Genomic DNA, 15,855 nt, shown 5'->3' with positions numbered 1-15,855 from the left:
AGGTGTCTGCACAGGGGTGTGTGTGGGCATGTCTCTGAGTGTTAGTGTGGGTGTAAGAATATGTGTAAGGACGTGTGTAGGTTGGCCCCACAGAGACTGGGAAATGTCAGGAAGAGAGTGATGTGTTCTCATCCACCATCCCCTCAGTTCAGTCAAGTCCTCTGAGAAGCTGGGAATCTTAGTTTATTTAGGCTGTAGCCAGAAGTTTGGTAAGATGGGCAAAAACCTTGCCAGCCAAGAGGCAACTGGTAGCACAGGAGAGAGCTGAGAAGTGGCCGGGCAGGCTCAGGGAGGGCAGGAGACTGGCTGCTTCTTAGTTTGTTTGTCCACACGGGCTGTGAGCGGGTACTTGGTGATGCCACAGGTATTGCTTCCTCGGTGCAGCCGGAAATAACCCTAGGCATTAGTGGGCATCAGGGCTGGAAGGTGAGGAGGGGCCTGGCCTGCCCCACCCACACTGTAGTGTGCACCCACCTCTTCGCCCCAGTTGGACCCCCAGGAGTTCTTCAGGATCCAGTATGGGATGGAGCGAGAAGGATGAGCCGGGGCTCCACCCTGGGGTGTCTCTGCCGGCATCCTCGCCACCGACTTGCCCTTGCCAAAGCCCACCAGTAGGACAGAGTGGTTCACACGGTGGGGGTCACAGTCATTGGACTTGGCCCTGATCACACCCTTCTGGTAATGCTGCAGGGGGCAGGGGCAGAGGGGCTGAGTTTGGGGCTACTCTCCCCTGTGTACCCCCCCGATTCCCTGTCCCATCCCACCTGCAGTAGCTTCATGTTGATGGTCACGGTGATGGGGCCTTGGGTGGCCAGGTACCCGGCGATTACTGGGGAGGGGGTGAAAGGTGGATCAGATGGGCTGAGAGCATTACTGGGGGCTTCTGTTCATCTCTCTCCATTCCACCATCTCTATACCATGCTCTTTCTGTCCTGTCATCCCTCCTCCCATGTCCCCACCCTGCCCGCACTCTGCTCATCGTCCTGTAGCATGATGAAATCCTGGATCCAGGCCACATTTGTGTGCTTCTTCGCCTGGCACTTGTGGGCTTTGACGTTTCCCTGGAATGGGTAATCCTTTTCACTGGCCAGGCCACCTAGGGTGGAGAGAAGCAAGATGAGGTGGAGACTCGGCTCCCAAACGTCCCCCACCCTTGCTGTTTGTAGCCCCTGGACCCTGGGCCCTCTCAGCCCCATGCCCACCTGTGCAGTTACCTGGAGAGGCAAGGTACTCACTGTTGTTGAGAACAGTTATGAATGCATCCCAGACAAAGCCACCACCGCAGCCATCCCCACAGCGGCCACAGTCAAGCAGCTCTGGAGCAAGAAGGGACAGCCTGGGTGGCCAGGTGCCCGGTACCCTCTTCCCCACCACACACACCCACTCTCTCCCAGCTGTACCCTGCACGGAGACTTCCACGGACTGGTTGTACTTGATGCCCCACAGGGCCTCGATGTTGCCCGCCACTGCCATGGCCCAGCAGCAGTTGCAGTTTTTCTAGGGGGGTAAGAGGGTAGGAGTAGGGGGACTGGGTGTCTGGGCAGTGCCTCCTTCTCTTCCTCCCACCACTGGGGCTGGATTGGGCCAGGCTGGGGAGGAGCAGATACCTGGTTCCTGACAGGTTTGATGACGTTGACCATCTTCCGCCAGTCACAAGTGGCAGGCACTGGCCTCCCCCACTCTTTAGGCCCTGCCTTTCTGCTCACGTTGGGGGCCCTTCCAGGCGCCTTCTGTTGCCCATAGACCTGGCGAAACTCCTCCTCTGGGGACCAACAGGGCCACTAAGGCCACAGTTTTGAACACCCCTCCCCCAAGTCCTGCCAGTCCCACTGAAGCCATCCACATCCTCAACCAGCTGGGAGGCAGGAAACAGGCTAGAGAAAGGCCAAGCTCCTCCTTGGGGTGCTGTCCCTGCCCTGCAGCCTTGGCCCCTGACCTGCACTGGGGTCCTGGACCCCAAGCTCCAGCCCCTGCCCCACCACTGCCCCCTAATGTGGATGAGCACCTGGTCCGTCCTTCAGGGTCCCTGGGTGAGAATGGGAGCCATTGTCTGCCCTGCCATCTGCCTCTGTCCCTGCAGAAGACTCTGCTTCCTACCTACTACCTAGGGCCCAGGAGGGGTTCTGGTACCTGTGAGGTCACTGAATGGGGTCACGCCAAACTTGGCTGTGCCCAGGTCCTCCTCCTGCAGCTGCTGAGCCTGGGCCAGGTTCTGGGCAAAGATGTCCAGGCGGCGGGCGTGCTCTGGGCCAAAGCGGGTTTTCATAGGCTGGCCCCCAAAACCCCAGGGCAGGAAGTGGCCCTGGGCTGGGCATCCTTCCCCCACCCCCACCCCGGTGAGCTCGGGCTCCTTTTATGTAGCACCCCAGGCTTCGCTTCAGACCCCTGGGCCTTGGAAGTGGCTGCCCAGCCCCTCAGGGTTAGGCTTTCAAAGAGGCAGTAAGGGGGACTTCTCTGCCCACCCGGAGGGGAAACCAAGCAAGGGGCCTGGGCACAGTGACTCAGAAGGAAAAGACAGGTGGCTGAGACTGGCTTCCTGTTGAGCTGCACTTCACACCTCTGAGCACACAGATCAGGAGCTCTAGCGCAAGGGTGTGGGATGGAGCACAAGGGTGGGGCGAGGGGGGACAATACAGACCCACGGCAGGCAGCGTCCACTGAAAGCCCCCACAAACCACCCTCTGCGGGAGTTGAGACCCAGAGTGGGGGTGAGACAAGGCTGGCTGCTCATGGAGGTGGAGAGAGAGGCTCCAGCTTAGGGACAAAATGGGAACACTTGGGTGTTTGCCGAATGAACACATGAATAGCAGTCTGCCCACTGCCAAGAGTCACAGGGATGGGCAGACCACAACAGCTGCCACCTGCCCCCCAGGCTCCATGCATGCAGGCAGGAAACCAGGGAGTCCACCCCAGCCCTGCCACTGTCCTGAGTGGCCTTGGCCAAGCACATTTTCTACTTGAGCTTCAGTTTCCTCATCTGTTAAATGAGAGGAGGGGACTGGACTGAGCGTGTGCCCAGTGGTACCTGCTGGGTTTGAGTAACTGCGGTTGTACTGGAGCTGGAACAACGCGAAGACCTCTTTCAGCTCCAGTGGCTGGGGACCTGGGGCCTGGCAAGGGACCAAGGATGGAGGAGGTGTGGTGGGGTATATTTTGGGTCCCCACCTTGGCTCCCAGCCATGCAAGGACTGGGCTAGGGAGTCAGCCAGTTCCCCAGTCTCCATCACTCCCTCTGAGATATCAGAATGACAAGCCAGTTGTTTCTAGGAGCAGGTGAGTCCCACACATGGGGTGGCAGAGGAAAGGAAAGGGGGAGCAGGGTAGGGGCACTTACCTGGGCTCTAAGGGACCCCCTCAAGCTGTGGGCCAGGCCTGCCACCAGCAGGGCCTGCAAGTAGGAGAGGTGAGTAGTTGGTGCCATGGTGGTTCAGCCAGGAGTGGGGGAGAGCAGGAAGTTGTGAAGACCAAGCTGAGGGGTAGGAGGGCGGGGCTGGAGAACCACAGATGGAGCACCCATGGGGGAAGGGGGCAGACCTGGAACAGGAGGCCATTGATGCCAGGTTTCTCAGGCCTCAGATTTTGTCCCTGTGTGTCTCTCTGTGTTCCTGTCCCCCATCCACCCTTTTTCCTTTATTTGCCAGTCTCTGGCCACCCTGATTTGTGGAATGCTGGGGATACAGAGATGGATCTGTGGGAGACTGATCCTAAGTGGACAGTAACAGCATATGCAGTGACAGGGAAGTTGGGGGCTATGGGAGCCACAAGCCCCTGACAACTAGGTGGGGATGGAGGGTGGCTAGTGCCCCGGGGAGCCATTCTTGCTCGTCCTATGAAGCCCAGTAAGCTCAAGGGTCACCTCCTTCAAGAAGCCTCCCTGCTCTCCAACTTCTGCAGTAACCTGCCACCGCTTTGCTCCCCCACTGTGCCTGTGCCCGCTGTGCTCTGCCTTCCACCACACTGGAGGGTTCCGCTTCGCCTGTGTCCTCGACACCCAGGAAAGGGTGGGCACAGAGCAGGCTCGATGCGTGTTTGTTGGCTGAAAATTGAACATCCTGAAGGTGGAGCCAAGATGGCAGAATAGACAGATGCTTCCGGTGAGCCCTCTTTACAACAAAGGCCCGAAAAAACAAGTGAAATGAGTATATTTGTGACAAGCTGGGAGCCCTGAGCTTCAAAGGCAAGCTTAGAAAACGAACTGAGGGGTAGGGGGAGGAAGAGACCATTCAGAAGTTGAGAGGAATTACTGGACCTGAATCGTGGGGATCCCTCAGGCACCATTTCCTGAGCGGCAGCGTCGGCTGGTACTAGCATTCGGCTGCAGTTTCCTCAGGGAGAAGCAGCCAGCCACACAGCCTACTCACACCTCCAGAACCTGAGAAGAACAGCGCTCTCAGCAAAACCTAAGTACTTGCGTATATTTTAACCCCACCCCCAAGCCGGCTTCAGCAGCTGAATCCCTGGGCCTGAGATAGACCCTGGTGAGAACATAGAGCCATGCTATCGGCCTTTGGGAAGGAAAAAGTTTGCAATTGGGGGAAAACATAATTTGCTAGCTCCACTAACCGGGGGAGTTCAGGACAGAATCAGCTCCTTTCCAGGCATAAACCGTCCTTGGATTTTGAAAACCTTTCCCTTCTGCATGGACCTGTGTGGGCCTATTTTGGGGAGAATAGGCCGTTGTTGACAGACTCCAACCATTTCAGCTGTCTGGTGCAGAGGTGGGTATTTGATGTTTGACATCGCTTTGCCTGTTAAACAAGGTCCTCACCTACCCACATCAGGCATCTAAGGACTGGTAGCTCCACTCAGGTCACCCAGCCACCCTCAACAGGGGTCCAAAGATAACTGGTACCTCCCAGTCCTCACAACCAAAAACTTTGGGTGTCCGTGGTCCATCTGCAGAACCCACCCAACTGTATGCTCTAGGAAACAGGGACGCGCTTTCCTCAGAGACACTCGGGGGTCTGTTCTTAGCGCCCTGCCTTGTTCAGAGCGTGACCCCCTACTGCAATCAGATACCGGTATATACGTCAATCACCCTTGCCCCTCTAAGACTGTAGGACAGAGCCTGTACCACTTGATGATCAGCTACCTGGAAACCTGAGCTGAATTCATACAAGAAAGCTGACTGGAACCCTACACTGATATACCGGGTAACAGCTCTAGCCATCTGGGGACAGGACGTCAGAGTTCCAAAGGTGAAAATAATCAGGCTAACTCACTCAAGCAACCATAGGGGTATACCAAAACAAAACAAAGCAAAAAGCTACAACACAGTAAGCAAGCATAAACTAATTCAATAACTTATAGGTGGCTCGGAGACAGCAGTCAATATCAAGTCACATAAAGGAACAGACCATGATCACCTCAACAGGCTCTCAAAACAAAGAATCCAGGGATCTTCTAGATGAAAGTGCATTCCTGGAATTACCAGAGCCAGAATACAAAAGTTTAACATACATAACACTTCAAGACATCACTAAGGAAACGAGGCAATATGCAGAACAAGACATGGAAGGCACAGATAAAGCAATTGAAGAAATTAGAAAGATTATTCAGGAACATAATGAAAAGTTTAATAAGCTGGAAAAATCCATAGACAGACAGCAATCAGAAATTCAGAAGATTAACAATAAAATTACAGAAGCAGACAACTCAACAGAAAGTCAGAGGAGCAGAATTGAGCAAGTAGGAGCTAGAATTTCTGGACTCGAAGATAAATCACTTGGCACTAATATATTTTTGAAGAAAAATCAGATAAAAGGATTTAAAGAAATGAAGAAACCTTAAGAATCATGTGGGACTGTATCAAGAAAAATAACCTATGAGTGATTGGAGTACCAGAACAGGAAGGGATAACAGAAAATACAGAGAGAATTGTTGATGATTTGTTGGCAGAAAACTTCCCTGATATTGTGAAAGATGAGAAGATATCTATCCAGGACGCTCATCGAACTCCACATAAGGTAGATCTTAAAAGAAAGTCACCAAGACATATTATAATCAAACTTGCCAAAACCAAAGATAAAGAGATAATTATAAGAGCAGCGAGGGATAAACGAAAAGTCACGTACAAAGGAGAGCCAATAAGAATAAGCTCAGACTATGTTGCGAAACCATGCAGGCAAGAAGGCAATGGGATGACATATTAAAAAAATTGAAGGAAAAAAATTGCCTGCCGAGAATCATATATCCAGCAAAACTGTCTCTTAAATATGAAGGTGAAATTAAGACATTCCAGATAAACACAAGTTTAGGGAATTCATAAAAACCAAACCAAAACTACAAGAAATACTAAAGGGAGTTCTTTGGTTAGAAAATCAATAATATCACGTATCAACCCAAGACTAGAACACTGGGCAGAGCAACCAGAAGTCAACCCAGACAGGGAAATCCAAAAAAGCAAAGCAAGAACATTGAAAAAAAAAAGCTCAAAACAGGGTAACAGCGATGTTATATAAAAGAAGACAACATTAAAATAATAAAGCAGGACTAAGTTTTTTTTTTTTTTTTTAAGAAATGTAATCATACACCTTCCATATGGAGAGGAAGATACAGCGATACAAAGAAATAAAAATTAGGTTTAAATGTAGAAAAATATGGGTAAATAATAAGGTAACGACAAAGGAGACAAACCATCCTACTCATCAAAATAAAATACAAGAAAAAATTCTCAGCAGAAACAAAACAACAACAAATGTGAGGAAAGGACAATATAGAAAGATAATCTACTCAGCACATAAAATTAAGTGGGAAAAAGAAACTGTCAACAACACACACACAAAAAAAAAATCAAAATGATAGCACTAAATTCATACGTATCCATAATTACCCTGAATGTAAATGGACTAAATGCACCAATAAAGAGACAGAGAGTGGCAGAATGGATTAAAAAACAAGATCTGTCTACATGCTTCCTACAAGAGACACACCTTAAACTTAGAGACAAAAACAAACTGAAACTCAAAAGATGGAAAAAATATATCAAGCAAACAACAATCAAAAAAGAGCAGAAGTGGCAGTATTGATTTCTGACAAAACAGACTTTAAAGTTAAATCCATCATAAAGGATAAGGAAGGACATTACATAATGATTAAAGGGACAATACTCCAAGAAGATATAACCATATGAAGTATTTATGCACCCAATGACAGGGCTGCAAGATACATAGAACAAACTGTATCAGCATTGAAAAGTGAGATAGCTCCACAATAATAGTAGGAGACTTCAACACACCACTTTCGGTGAAGGACAGGACATCCGGAGAGAATCTCGATAAAGACAGAAGAGCTAAATGCCACAATCAACAACTTGACCTCGTAGACATACAGAACACTCCACCCAACAGCAACCAAATATACTTTCTTTTCTAGTGCACATGGAATATTCTCTAGAATAGACCACATATTAGGTCATAAAGCAAGCCTTAGCAGAATCCAAAACATTGAAATATTACAAAGCATCTTCTCTGACCATAAGGCCATAAAAGTGGAAATCAAGATCAGAAAAAGAAATCAAACACTTGGAAACTGAACAATACCCTGCTCAAAAAAGACTGGATTATAGAAGACATTAAGGATGGAATAAAATTCATGGAATCCAATGAGAATGAAAACACTTCCTATCAGAACCTTTGGGACACAGCAAAAGCAGCTCTCTGAGGCCAGTTTATATCAATAAATGTACACGTCCAAAAAGAAGGGCCAAAATCAAAGAATTATCCCTACAACTTGAACAAATAGAGAGCAACAAAAGAAACCCACAGGCACCAGAAGAAAACAAATAATAAAAACTAGAGCTGAACTAAATGAAATAGAAAACAGAAAAAACACTCGAAAGAATTAACAAGACCAAAAGCTGTTTTTTTTTTTTTTTTAAATCAACAAAATTGATAAACCACTGGCCAAACTGAAAAAAGAAAAACAGGAGAGGAAGCAAATAACCCAAATAAGAAATGAGATGGGCGATATTACAACAGACCCAACTGAAATTAAAAGAATCTTATCAGATTACTATGAAAAATTGTACTCTGACAAATTTGAAAACCTAGAAGAAATGGATGAAGTCCTAGAAACACACTACCTACCTAAACTAACACGAACAGAGGTAGAACAACTAAATAGACCCATAACAAAAGAAGAGATTGAAAAGGTAATCAAAAAACTCCCAACAAAAAAAAAAGCCCTGGTCCTGATGGCTTCACTGCAGAGTTCTACCAAACTTTCGGAGGAGAGTTAACACCACTATTACTAAAAGTATTTCAGAACATAGAAAAGGATGGAATACTACCAAACTCATTCTATGAAGCCACCATATCCCTGATACCAATACCAGATAAAGACACCACAAGAAAAGAAAATTACAGACCTGTATCCCTCATGAATGTAGATGGAAAAATCCTCCACAAAATTCCAGCCAATAGAATTCAAAAACATATCAAAAAAATAATTCACCATGACCAAGTGGGATTCATACCAGGTATGCAGGATGGTTCAACATTAGAAAAACAATGTAATCCACCACATAAATAAAACAAAAGAGAAGAATCACAGGATCTTATCAGTTGATGCAGAAAAGGCATTTGACAAAGTTCAACACACATTCATGATAAAAACTCTCAGCAAAATAGGAATAGAAGGAAAATTCCTCAACATAATAAAAGGCATTTATATAAAGCCAACAGCCAACATCACCCTAAAGGGAGAGAGCCTGAAAGCATTACCATTGAGATCGGGAAGCAGACAAGGATGGCCTTCATCACGGCTCTTATTCAACATTGTGTTGGAGGCCCTAGCAAGAGCAATTAGGCTAGATAAAGAAATAAAGCGCATCCAGATTGGCAAGGAAGAAGTAAAAGTATCTCTATGGGCAGATGACATGATCTTATACACAGAAAACCCTAAGGAATTCTCCAGAAAACTGCTGAAACTAATAGAAGAGTTCAGCAGGTATCGGGATACAAGATAAACATACAAAAATCAGTTGGATTCCTCTACGCCAACAAAAAGAACATCGAAGAGGAAATCACCAAATCAATGCCATTTACAGTAGCCCCCAAGAAGATAAAATACTTACGAATAAATCTTACCGAAGATGTAAAAGACTTATACAAAGAGAACTACCGTACGCTTCTGCAAGAAACCAAAAGAGACTTACGTAAGTGGAAAAACATACCTTGCTCATGGATAGGAAGACTTAACATTATAAAAATGTCTACTCTATCAAAAGCGATGTATACATTTAATGTAATTCCGATCCAAATCCCAACGACATTCTTTAATGAGATGGAGAAACAAATCACCAACTTCATATGGAAGGGAAGAGGTCCCGGATAAATAAGGCATGACTGAAAAAGAGGAACAAAGTGGGAGGCCTTTCTTTACCTGATTTTAGAACCTATTACACCGCCACAGTATTCAAAACAGCCTGGTACTGGTACAACAACAGATACATAGACCAATGGAAGAGAATTGAGAATCCAGACATAAATCCATCCACATATGAGTAGTTGATATTTGACAAAGGCCACAAATCAGTTAAATGGGGAAAAGACAGTCTTCTTAACATATGGTGCTGGCATAACTGGATATCCATCTGCAAAAAAATGAAACAAGACCAATACCTCATTCCATGCACAACAACGAGCTCAAGATGGATCAAAGACCTAAATATAAAATCGAAAACGATAAAGATCATGGAAGAAAAAATAGGGACAACGTTAGGAGCCCTAATACATGGCATAAACAATATAGAAAACATTATTAACAATGCAAAAGGAAAACTAGATAACTGGGAGCTCCTAAAAATCAAACACCTATGCTCATCCAAAGATTTCACCAAAAGAGTAAAAAGACTACCTACAGACTGGGAAAAAGTTTTTAGCTATGACATTTCTGATCAGCGCCTGATCTCTAAAATCTACATGATAGTGCAAAAACTCAACTACAAAAAGACAAATAACCCAATTAAAAAATATGCAAAAAGATATGAATAGATGCTTCACTAAAGAAGACATTCAACAGACACATGAGGAAATGTTCATGATCATTAGCCATTAGAGAAATGCAGATCAAAACTACAATGAGATTTCATCTCACTCCAACAAGGCTGGCATTAATCCAAAAAACACAAAATAATAAATGTTGGAGAGGCTGTGGAGAGATTGGAACACTTCTACACTGCTGGTGGGAATGTCAAATAGTACAACCACTTTGGAAATCGATTTGGTGCTTCCTTAGAAAGCTAGGAATAGAACTACCATACGATCCAGTAATCCCACTCCTCGGAATATATCCTAGAGAAATAGGATCCTTTACACGAACAGATATGCACACCCATGTTTATTGCAGCACTGTTTACAATAGCAAAAAGGTGAAAGCAACCAAGGTGCCCATCAATGGATGAATGGATAAATAAATTATGGTATATTCACACAATGGAATACTACACATTGATAAAGAACAGTGAGGAATCTGTGAAACATTTCATAACATGGAGGAACCTGGAAGGCATTATCCTGAGTGAAATTAGTCAGTTGCAAAAGGACAAATATTGTATAAGATCATTATTATAAGAACTTGAGAAATAGTTTAAACAGAGAAGAAATTCTTTTTTGGTTATGAGATGGGGGAGGGAGGATGGGAGAGGGCTATTCGCTAATTAGATAGTAGGTAAGAACTACTTTAGGTGAAGGGAAAGACAATACACAATGCAGGGGAAGCCAGCACAACTGGACTAAACCAAAAGCAAAGAAGTTTCCTGAATAAGCTGAATGCTTTGAAGGCCAGTGTAGCAGGGGCAGGGGTTTGGGGGCCATGGTTTCAGGGGACATCTAAGTCAATTGGCATAATAAAATCTATTAAGAAAACATTCTGCATCCCACTTTGAAGAGTGGCTAGCAAGCAGCCATCTAAGATGCATCAATTGGTTTCAACCCACCTGGATCAAAAGAGAATGAAGAACACCAAGGACACAAGGTGATTAGGAGCCCAAGAGACAGAAAGGACCACAGGAACCAGAGACTACATCATCCTGAGAACCAGAAGAACTAGATGGTGCCCGGCTACAACCGATGACTGCCCTGACAGGGAGCACAACAGAGAACCCCTGAGGGTGCGGGAGAGCAGTGGGATGCAGACCCCAAATTCTTATAAAAAGACCAGACTTAATGGTCTGACTGAGACTAGAAGGACCCTGGTGGTCATGGCACCCAGACCTTCTGTTGGCCCAGGACAGGAACCATTCCCGAAGCCAACTCTTCAGACATGGATTGGACTGGGCAATGGGTTGGAAAGGGATGCTGGTGAGGAGGGAGATCCTTGGATCAGGCAGACATTTGAGACTATGTTGGCATCTCCTGCCTGGAGGGGAGATGAGACAGTAGAGGGGGTTAGAAGCTGGCGAAATGGACATGAAAAGAGAGAGTGGAGGGAGAGAGCGGGTTTCTCATTAGGGGGAGAGTAATTGGGAGTATGTAGCAAGGTGTATATAAGTTTTTGTGTGAGAGACTGACTTGATTTGTAAACTTTCACTTAAAGCACAATAAAAATTATAAAAAGAAAAAAAAAATTGAACATCCCGGTTTTTAAACAGGAGAGTGCAGGGCCCAGGGGACAGCAAATGGCAGCTATGGCCTCCTGTCCCTCCTCCCTGCTACAGTCTGAGAATGAGGGTGAGGGGTCTGGATGGGGCTGAGGGGCCCAAAGATAGCAGGGTGAGCATCACAGACAGAACATGCCAGAGCCTGGCGGGCCAAGGGCAGGCGGAAGTGGGTCCTGCTCATTGAGATCAAATTCTATCAGCTGTGTGACCTTGGGGCAGGCCTATCCCCTCTCTGAGTATTATGGGTCCCTTTCTGTGCGGGGCTGTTTCTGAGAATACACGGGAAGGTGTGAGAAAGGGTGGAGGAGACCAGAACAGGTCATGGCCTCTGTAAGTCGCTGGGCTTAAACAGGAGAGTATAGAGTCCCTGGGCAATAATGAAGGTGGTTAGCAGTTAATGGCATGAACCATGTACCCGTGTGGTTCTAGGTGCTTTACAAATACTAGGTCAGTGTTTGGATTAATTTCCTGTGGCTGCTGTAACAAAATACCACAAACTGGGAAGCTTTAAACACTAGAAATGTATTGTCTCAGTTCTGGAGGCTATTACAGTAAAAGCTGCGTAAAGCAGAAACCTATCGGAGAAGGAAAATTCAAATATTTTCCACTAAGAGAAAATGAAAGAGAAGCGGTAATACGGCACCCTGTCAAAGGTGGAATACTTGAGAGACCCGGAAAAATGAGGCAGTCCTTTTGAGATCTGGCTCTCACAGGTTTCAATGTCGTTTGAATTCAGGGTGTCAGGGCCATGTTCTCTTCGAAGACTCTGGAGGAAGGTCCTTTCTTTTCTCTCTCAGCTTCTGGTAGGCCAGTTGTTCCGTGGCATCTAACGTATCTCCACATGGCTGTCTTTCCCCTTCTGTCTCTATGCCTCTTCTCTTTCATATGGACACCACTCAGACTGGATTGCATATTGAACCCAGTATGAGTTGGAATCGACTCGACAGCAATGAGTTTGACTTTTTTTTTTAACTCCAGTGTGGCCTCCTGTTAATTGATAACATCGGCAAAAACCCTATTTCTAAACTAGGTCATCTTGACAGGTATGTTGGTGTTGTTGTTAGGTGCCGTCTAGTCGGTTCCGACTCATAGCGACCCCACGCACAACAGAATGAAACACTGCCCGGTCCTGCACCATCCTTACAATCGTTATGCTTGAGCTCATTGTTGCAGCCACTGTGTCAATCCACCTCGTTAAGGGTCTTTGTCTTTTCTGCTGACCCTGTACTCTGCCAAGCATGATGTCCTTTTCCAGGGGCTGATCCCTCCTGACAACATGTCCAAAGTATGTAAGACGCAGTCTCGCCATCCTTGCCTCTAAGGAGCATTCTGGCTGCACTTCTTCCAAGACAGATTTGTTCGTTCTTCTGGCAGTCCATGGTATATTCAATATTCTTTGCCAACACCACAATTCAAAGGCGTCAGCTCTTCTTCGGTCTTCCTTATTCATTGTCCAGCTTTCACATGCATATGACGTGATTGAACATACCATGGCTTGGGTCAGGCGCACCTTAGTCTTCAGGGTGACATCTTTGCTCTTCAACACCTTGAAGAGATCCTGTGCAGCAGATTTGCCCAGTGGAATGCATCTTTTGATTCCTTGACTGCTGCTTCCATGGCTGTTGACTGTGGATCCAAGTAAAATGAAACCCTTGGCAACTTCAATCTTTTCTCCATTTATCATGATGTTGCTCATTGGTCCAGTTGTGAGGATTTTTGTTTTCTTTATGTTGAGGTGTAATCCATACAGAAGGCTGTGGTCTTTGGTCTTCATTAGTAAGTGACAGGTATGAGGAGTTAGGATTTCAGCCTACCTTTTTCAGGGACACAATCCCTGTGAGATGGGCAATACCGTCATCTCCATTTTACAGATAGGAGAAATTGGGCACAGACAGGCTAGGAAACTTGTCTCAGGTCACACAGCAAGAGGTGGATGGAGCTGAGGTTTGGACCCAGTCTGAATCCAGTGTACCAGCCCCTTGACTCTACTGCCTCTCTTGCGCACATGGTGAACTCTAAGGCCATTCCCAGCCTCAGGAGACCCCTGGGAGTAAAACAGGGTGAGGGATTTACAGAGGAGGCCCTGACACAGGTCAGGTGGGTGACTGGCCCCAGGTCCCAAGCTCCTGGGCTGGTCCCAGGTGGCCAGGAGGCCAAGAGCAGATCCGGTTCCTGCGGGGCTGGGCCGGGCTCTGCAGCATCAGGGGTGCCATCTCCCAACCATAGAGACCTGTGGTGAGTTCAGAGAAGCATTCTGGGATGCTTGAGGCAATGTTGAGCCAGGAACCCTGAGACATGGTCCCCTCTCACCCCTACCTTTCTTGACTCCCTCATCTCCCCCACCATGCAGGGCCTTGAGGCCCAGAAGCCTGGCATTCCCCCTAGGCCCTGCCTTCTGGTCTCAGCTGGGCACCCTCTCCTACAGCTCTTCCTTTGGGCACCAAACCAAAAGACCAGTTGCCAGGGATTCGATTCCAACTCATGGTGACCCCATGTGTGCAGAGTAGAACACTCCATAGGGTTTTCATGGCACTGACATTTTGGAAGCAGATCTCCAGGCCTTTCTCCTGAGGTGCCCCTAGGTGGGTTTGAACCACCAGCCTTTTGGTTAGTAGTCCACCGCTTAACTGTTTGCGCCACCCAGACACTCCTCTCTGGGCACCAGGAGCTGATATTGTGGGATTGAGTGTGTTTCTCCACAAGGGCTCTGGGCCCAAGGGCACGTCCAGGTTCTCTGGTCTGGCGGGGTGTTCCGCAGAACTGGAAGTGTTTATCATTCATTCATTCATTTACTCACTCACTCTGTCCTTCCTGCAGGAAGAGGCCTTTGTGGGCAGCGGGGTGTTAATATCGTACTGCTGCCTGGGTTCTGTGTCTTCCCTCAGGGGCTCCCAGGCTGGAAAGAAGCCCTCAAGATCCAGAGATAGGGGAGGAAAATCCACTGTCTAGAGGCTCCATAGAGAGGGAGAGAGGGGAGAAAGGAGGGGTCTTAGGCTGAGTTCTCCAGAGAAGCAAAACCAGTAAGGTGCATAAATATATGTAGAGAGATTTATATCAAAGAAACAGCTCATTTGATTGTAGAGGCTAGAACGCCAGAAGTCTGTGAATTACGTAGCCTCAGGGGCCAGTGAACCCGAGACTGGCAGGTCGGAAAGCAGGGCTCTTGCTCACAGGCTGTGAAGATCTATGAATCGCAAGATTGGCAGATAAGCTGATAGCTCAAATCCCAAGAACCGAGGTCAAACCAGCAGGAGGCAGCCACAGGACCCAGGGCCAGCAAAAAGCGAGAACATCCGCTTATATTTGGATGCAGGCCACACTCCCAAGGAAACTCCCTTTCAACTGATTGGCTACTCAAAGCAGATCCCACCATGGGAGCGATCACATATAAACACTGAGAATCTGAGAATCGTAGTTCAGCCAAGTTGACACACAATCTTAACCACCACAGGAGGGCTCTGATCCTGGGCTTCATACATTCCCCCACTCACCACCTCACTTCTTCATTCTTTAGGACTCCTCCCAAGGCTGTGTGGCCCCATTTTGCTGTATCGCTTCGCCACAACACACGCACACCAGACTCCTCTGTCTGGTAAAAGGAGCAGTGCTCACTTGATTAAAATGCAGCAATCGGGCATCTTCAGAGGGGAGCCAGGCCCCAAGGTTCTAGACCCAGCTCCATCGCCTGTGCATGTCACCTGTGACTAAGGCCCCAGCCAGCATTCAGAGCTGGGGTGGGGCTCAGTCTGGGCACCAAAAGAAGTATCATAAATTTGTCTGTTTTTGTGATGGAAGACCGAGGAAATTTGAGCGGCCAGAGAGAGGAGGGACTAGGGTGTGGGGCAAGGTGGCCTTCTTCTTTGATCCCTTTCATCACCTTCCTTAAATTTGAGCTTCAGGAGGCCAGGAGGCCAGCGCTGTTTTGATCAGAGCTGTGTCTTTGGTGCCTAGCACAGTGCCTGGTCTATGGTGGCCACTTGATAAAAAATATTTGTTGAATGAATGAATGAACTTCGCCATTCACTCACTTGTTCATTCACTTGCTCATCATGCAGCTCCTGACTGGCACCCAGTGAAGGCTGGAGCAGGGAGCTCGGGGAGGATCCTGGGATGAGCTCACAGCTCCACGGGAGAGACACTGACCCAGATAAAATCTGCGCAGGACTAGTGCAGAGCAGGTGCAGACAGGCAAAGTCACTGGGGTTGCCAAGGTTAGGAGGGCCCATTTTAGCCTAAGAGCACAAAGATGGAGG

At 47.3% G+C, this 15,855-nt stretch overlaps 1 protein-coding gene across 1 annotated transcript; it reads right to left on the bottom strand.

The window, feature by feature from the left end:
* Positions 1-164: 164 nt before the first annotated feature.
* Positions 165-3,450, bottom strand: CTSW (cathepsin W). Its single transcript, XM_049892525.1, has 10 exons — positions 3,335-3,450; positions 3,026-3,110; positions 2,131-2,244; positions 1,608-1,762; positions 1,401-1,497; positions 1,236-1,316; positions 971-1,096; positions 765-829; positions 475-684; positions 165-396 (listed from the first exon to the last, which is right to left on the bottom strand). The coding sequence occupies exons 1-10, from the start codon at positions 3,419-3,421 to the stop codon at positions 286-288; spliced, it is 1,131 nt and encodes a 376-aa protein (XP_049748482.1). The 5' UTR covers positions 3,422-3,450; the 3' UTR covers positions 165-285.
* Between the last annotated feature and the right edge of the window lie 12,405 nt (positions 3,451-15,855).

This window comes from Elephas maximus, chromosome 7 (assembly GCF_024166365.1).
Source record: "Elephas maximus indicus isolate mEleMax1 chromosome 7, mEleMax1 primary haplotype, whole genome shotgun sequence".
Taxonomy (NCBI): domain Eukaryota; kingdom Metazoa; phylum Chordata; class Mammalia; order Proboscidea; family Elephantidae; genus Elephas; species Elephas maximus.
Note: the sequence above shows the minus strand (reverse complement) of the source record. Positions and strands in the feature narration are given on the sequence as shown.

What these genes read in the sequence shown, in the direction of transcription:
- CTSW (XM_049892525.1), bottom strand. Translation starts at nt 3,421, where the DNA reads ATGGCACCAACTACTCACCTCTCCTACTTGCAGGCCCTGCTGGTGGCA. An exon ending in CGTGGAAGTCTCCGTGCAGG is followed by an intron (nt 1,317 to 1,400) that starts GTACAGCTGGGA and finishes TTCTTGCTCCAG; the next exon opens with AGCTGCTTGACTGTGGCCGC. An exon ending in GCTACAGGACGATGAGCAGA is followed by an intron (nt 830 to 970) that starts GTGCGGGCAGGG and finishes CCCCCTCCCCAG; the next exon opens with TAATCGCCGGGTACCTGGCC.